We start from the raw sequence: 5,043 nt of genomic DNA on the forward strand, positions 1-5,043 counted from the left end.
AAAAGGAGGATCAAAAGATCATGGAAGAAATTCATTCTTTAAAAATTAGAATTGGGCAAATAGAAGCTAGGGACTTCAAGAAACAATAAAACAAAATCAAAAGAATGAAAAAAATAAAAGAAAATATGAATCATCATTCAAGATATTTTTCTTTAGAACTCAGAAGATACAGTGAGATCTAGTGATTATTTAGCATCTAAATAGATCTGATTCTACAATATTCATAATGAAGAAAAAACACTTATTAAATGAAGAGATTGAAGATCCTTTCCAGCTCTAGGTCTATGGTCCTATGATTTTGATGGTCTTTTCCTGACCTAGTTTCATGATCTTGTCTTTCCCAAAGCCAATAGAAAAGTTGCAAAAATGTGGGGGCCCAGAGCAATTTGTTCACACACTATTTCTGGAGATTTCCAAGCTTTTAGACTAACAGTAAACCAATGAAAAGAACTAGAATAGGTAACATTTCTGAGTTCTTTTTTGGGCAGTTAACTAATTATTTCTCAAATGTGTTTTTTCTCAATATACTACAGTGAGAAAAAACTGCACTCAACATGGAAATTCTTGCTTTTTTTTCACACCTATTAAGATCAATCCAAAAAGAAAAGTACCTTTACCCTTAAAAAAAAACATAGATATTTAAGTCCTAAAGCTTCCATCATTGAAAAAAGCACCAAATTGAGACCCACCTTTGAATCCAGGGTTTTTAGCTGCATTCACTGCTGCCATAGGCATGTATTCACTATTAGTTTCATGTAAACTAGATCGGCTTTGACTTATCTGAAAAGGAAGAACATTTCATTAACAAGGTGTTCCAGTTAGTCTTCATTTCCTAACTCTTGCCTACCAGCTTTATTCTCTAACCAACTTTTCTTATGCTTTGATGGAAGTCCTTGCCAAATGCCTGACCCCAAGCAAATAATTTAATCTTGATGTACCCTAAAGAATGTCCTTGAATTTTTCTAAGTTGTAAATCTGTATTGGTATTTGGAATAGAAGGAAGAAGGTCTTCTCACAGCAGATTACTCTTTGAATGGTTTCCAGTGTTTAGGAGAGCATCAGGTTAGATTTTTAGAACTCATATACAATAGAAGCCAAAGGGAGTCAGTTAAAAATAACATATGGAGAGTACTGAGTTTGGAGCCAGAAAACCTGTTTTATCATTTATGACCTATGCGACTTTGGGCAAATTATTTTACATCTCTGTTATCAGTGTTATATACAAGATGACAACATACTTTTGCATTTTATAGATGACACAGAGGTTGTACTCAATTGTCTTTTCACTCTAGATCTATGATCCTAGGTATTGATTTTCTGCACAAATATCATGCCACTATACCTTTTTTAAGTGTCATCTTCATATTTGCCTTGGCTCCCTCTCTACATACCCCTTCCTGAAGCTGTATTCCCCTCCACTCCTTTTGGCTCTTTCTATTTTCTCTTCTTCTAAATGTAGGCTATCATACTCAATTGTTTCTTTCTATTGATATCAGGAATATTTGTGTGTTAATAGACATTCTTTTTTTGAGTGAGGCTCTTACTCTTTGAATTCAAAGCCACAATGAGCTATGAGGTTAAAACAAATTCAATGAACTTAGGATGGTCAAAGTCCTCTCCCTGCATCCTGGCTCTCTTCCATGGTTCAATTTCAAGAGCCTGGACAGGTAAGTTAGTCTACAGACATCTCCCTACCCCACTTATCAAGCTGTGAACAAGCCAAAAGGCAGATTTCTCTGAGTACTCTTGCTGATTTATATTAAGGGCTCTTCTTCCCTTCTGATCCAGATGATTAAATTAACCAGGAGCTGCATCTGGAGAGAAGTTGCTCTCATTTTCTTGAATTACTTTGACAAATACAATTCATCCTTTGCCCTAACAAGCAAATGGCCCTGATGTTTCTCAGGCATCTCGGTCCAAAATGCAGCATTTTGCAAAGGAATTTTTTTACAAGAAAAAAACAGAATCTACTTACCTTTTTTCTTATACAGTTAGAAAATACGCCAATTAATATTCCAATAAAACAGAGGGAAAATGCAACTCCAAGAGATAACCATAAGGACATATGGAAGCAAGACTTTGATTCTAAGATGGGAAAAATGAGACAAATTTCAGGGTTAGGAATGCAATTTTGAGAATCCTCTTTCTAATACTATGCAGTCACAAGTCTAAGAGCTCCTTCATAGACTCAAGCTACGTTTTTTAAACACGTGATATTCAATAAATATAGAATAATATAAATAGCTAATGTTAACAACTCTGACACTGTACATACATACACACATGCACATATACACAGACATATACATATATGTGTATATATATATATAAAAATATATATATATGGGAAGAGAGAGAGAGAGAGAGGCAGGCCTATGGTTAGTAGATAAGCCTCGCATATTTCAAAGTCATTCTTTTTATCTACTCTATTTTGTTAATTATATGCCAAATGCCAGATTATATTCTTATTTTTTTTCTTCACAATAACTCACATCTGATAGGCAGTGTAACATGGTGAGACTTATAGTCAGGAAGCCCTGAATTCAAGTCTTGCCTCATGACCATGGAGAGGCCACATAAACTTTCAATCACTTAATTATTTTTAATAAACCTTAACTTCCATCTTAGAATCTGTGTATTGATTTCCAAGGCAAAGGGCAGTAAGAGCTAGGCAATAAGGGTGAAGTGACTTGACCAGGCTCACACAGCTAGGAAGTATTTAAATTCAGGTTTGAACCCAGGACCTCCCATCTATAGACCTGGTTCTCAATTCACTAAACTATCTAGCTACCCCGAATCACTTAACTTCTAAGACTGTTCTTGATTTGCATCCTCATACAGGGAGAATCAGAGAGTTTTTTAGTATCTTCCTTGTTGTTACAAACCCAATTTAAAATTTCTCAAGAGCTTACTATGGGTAAGGCACTGAAGAGCCAAAATTAAAAGTGAAGCATTCTTTTCTCCCAAAAAGTTTAATTCTACATCTATAGGGATAAACAGATGCTAGAAGAGGTATTAACAATTAACAGCTGGGGGAAAGACAAATGTTTTGCCTAAGAGAAAGTATTTGAACTGAGATTGGAAAGAAATTAGGGATTTTAAGAGACAGGCAGATGATGGAGTATATGGTGGGCATGGGAAGACCCAGGAAAGGGAGGTTTTCAGTGCTGGAACTGAACTTAGATCTCATAATTCCACAAAGCCAGCCCTTTTCTCACTATAGCACCATTAGGTCAGCTAAAAATCTTGAAATTTCTGTCGATAGCCTAAGTTTTAGGTTCATGCAATTATCATTTCAGTTGTTGTGATTGTTTTCTTACTATTTTCCTCAAAAGATATTCAGTTCCTTGAGGAGAAATACTCTTGCTTTAAATTTATCTTATTCCTCATCACCTAATACAGCATTATACACATAGTAGAGGCTTAAGAAATGCATGTAGAAACATTATTGATTATTAGCTTCTAGGGACATGCATTTCAAAAGGAATATATTATTAGGCAACAAGGTAGCACAATAGATAGAATGCTAGAATTGGGAAGATGAGTTTACATCTTACCTTTAGTACTTATTAGCTGTGTGATCCAGGAAAATCACTTAACCCCATTCAATCCATTTTCTTATCACAGCAAAAAAAGTTAATAATACCACATATCTCACAGGGTTGTATCAAGGGGAAAATTTATAAATACACATAATTTTATTTATGTACACATAAAGATATGTATGTATATATGCATATATATACACAAATCTTAAAGAGTTATATAAATGATAGATATTTTTGTATTCTTCACTGCCATTGAGTAAAAATACTCCTATAAGTTTGTAATGAAAATAAAATTTAAAATAACCACCTTATGTTTTTCTATTAGAAATAATTGCAACTTGGGTGAAGCTAAAGGAATGTCAACATCCAAGGCTTTCATTGTGTTGAGACATTTTATATTAGTTGGCAAAATGAATATGTACATGCCTCTCCAACATAATGGTTCCTGCACCCCCCCACCCCCAATTAGAGGAAATCTCATTTTAAACAGAATATATTTTGAGGGCTTTCTTACCATAGATATGTAAATAAGCTCCATTTGGAGTACTGTTCAAGAAAGGAGGAGGATAAGTGACATGTAGACTACAGAAGTAATGACCAGTGTGGGTGCTGTCCAAGTCAGTCAAGAAGAAAATTACACTTGTATTGGAAAGCTTTGGCTGACAAGATACCAACTCCTTGGTCATTTGAACATCTTGATTTTCCTTTTTGAGTTCACAGACTTTTTGTTTTCCAGTTCCTTTCAGCAACTGCATTTTAAAATCCCGGGCAGCTTCTGGATAGTGGCAGCTCAGTTTTAAGCCTCCATTATAGAATTCAATTACCATTAGCTGAGCAGAATCATTGAAGTTTTCTGGTGGAGGAAAAATAAAGAAACAAACTCAGTAGCACTTGTGTATTTTTTTCTGAGTAATAGTGTAAGGATATAAGAATAATCACTTTTTACATCTTAGCTCAAGCTATATCTTTATAAATTCAATAACAACAGAAAATTAGAATCTTAGGAAACAAAAACGAATGGTTATTAAAAGTAGTCTAGTCTTCAAAATAATAAACAGTATTTATTTAAAACCATCAGCAAATATCATCTGTAATGAGGATAAGTTAGATGCCTTCCCAATAAGATCAGGAGTGATGCAGGGATGCCCACTATCACCACTACTATTTAATATTGTACTAGAAATGGCAGCAGCAGCAATTAGAGAAGAAAAAGAAATTGAAAGGATGAAAGTAGTCAATGAAGTGTGAAGATTGGATTTGGCTCTCTCCTGATTGTAACAATGAAGGTACTTAGCTCTTCCTTGATTGTGAAGATTAAATTGTCACTCCCTGTCTATTTTTAGATTTTAATCCCTAAAAATGTAAGCACAGTACTTAAAGTTGTGTATGGAGAGCTGCCCATTTTGGATTTTAACTACAAAAAGGTATGAACACCCATTTCATACATTGAATAGGAGGTCTGTGACCCATGTGTGAAAGAGTAGGCAGTCCTGGA

General features: G+C 34.5%; 1 protein-coding gene across 1 annotated transcript; it reads right to left on the reverse strand.

Annotated features, from left to right (window-relative positions):
- Nucleotides 1-495: 495 nt before the first annotated feature.
- ICOS (inducible T cell costimulator) lies at nt 496-4,459 on the reverse strand. The gene is made up of 3 exons (XM_007501882.3): nt 4,063-4,459; nt 1,976-2,085; nt 496-780 (listed from the first exon to the last, which is right to left on the reverse strand). Exons 1-3 carry the CDS (start codon nt 4,373-4,375, stop codon nt 640-642), a joined length of 564 nt encoding a protein of 187 aa, XP_007501944.2. The 5' UTR covers nt 4,376-4,459; the 3' UTR covers nt 496-639.
- Between the last annotated feature and the right edge of the window lie 584 nt (nt 4,460-5,043).

The sequence above is a fragment of the Monodelphis domestica genome, chromosome 8, assembly GCF_027887165.1.
Source record: "Monodelphis domestica isolate mMonDom1 chromosome 8, mMonDom1.pri, whole genome shotgun sequence".
NCBI classification, from domain to species: domain Eukaryota; kingdom Metazoa; phylum Chordata; class Mammalia; order Didelphimorphia; family Didelphidae; genus Monodelphis; species Monodelphis domestica.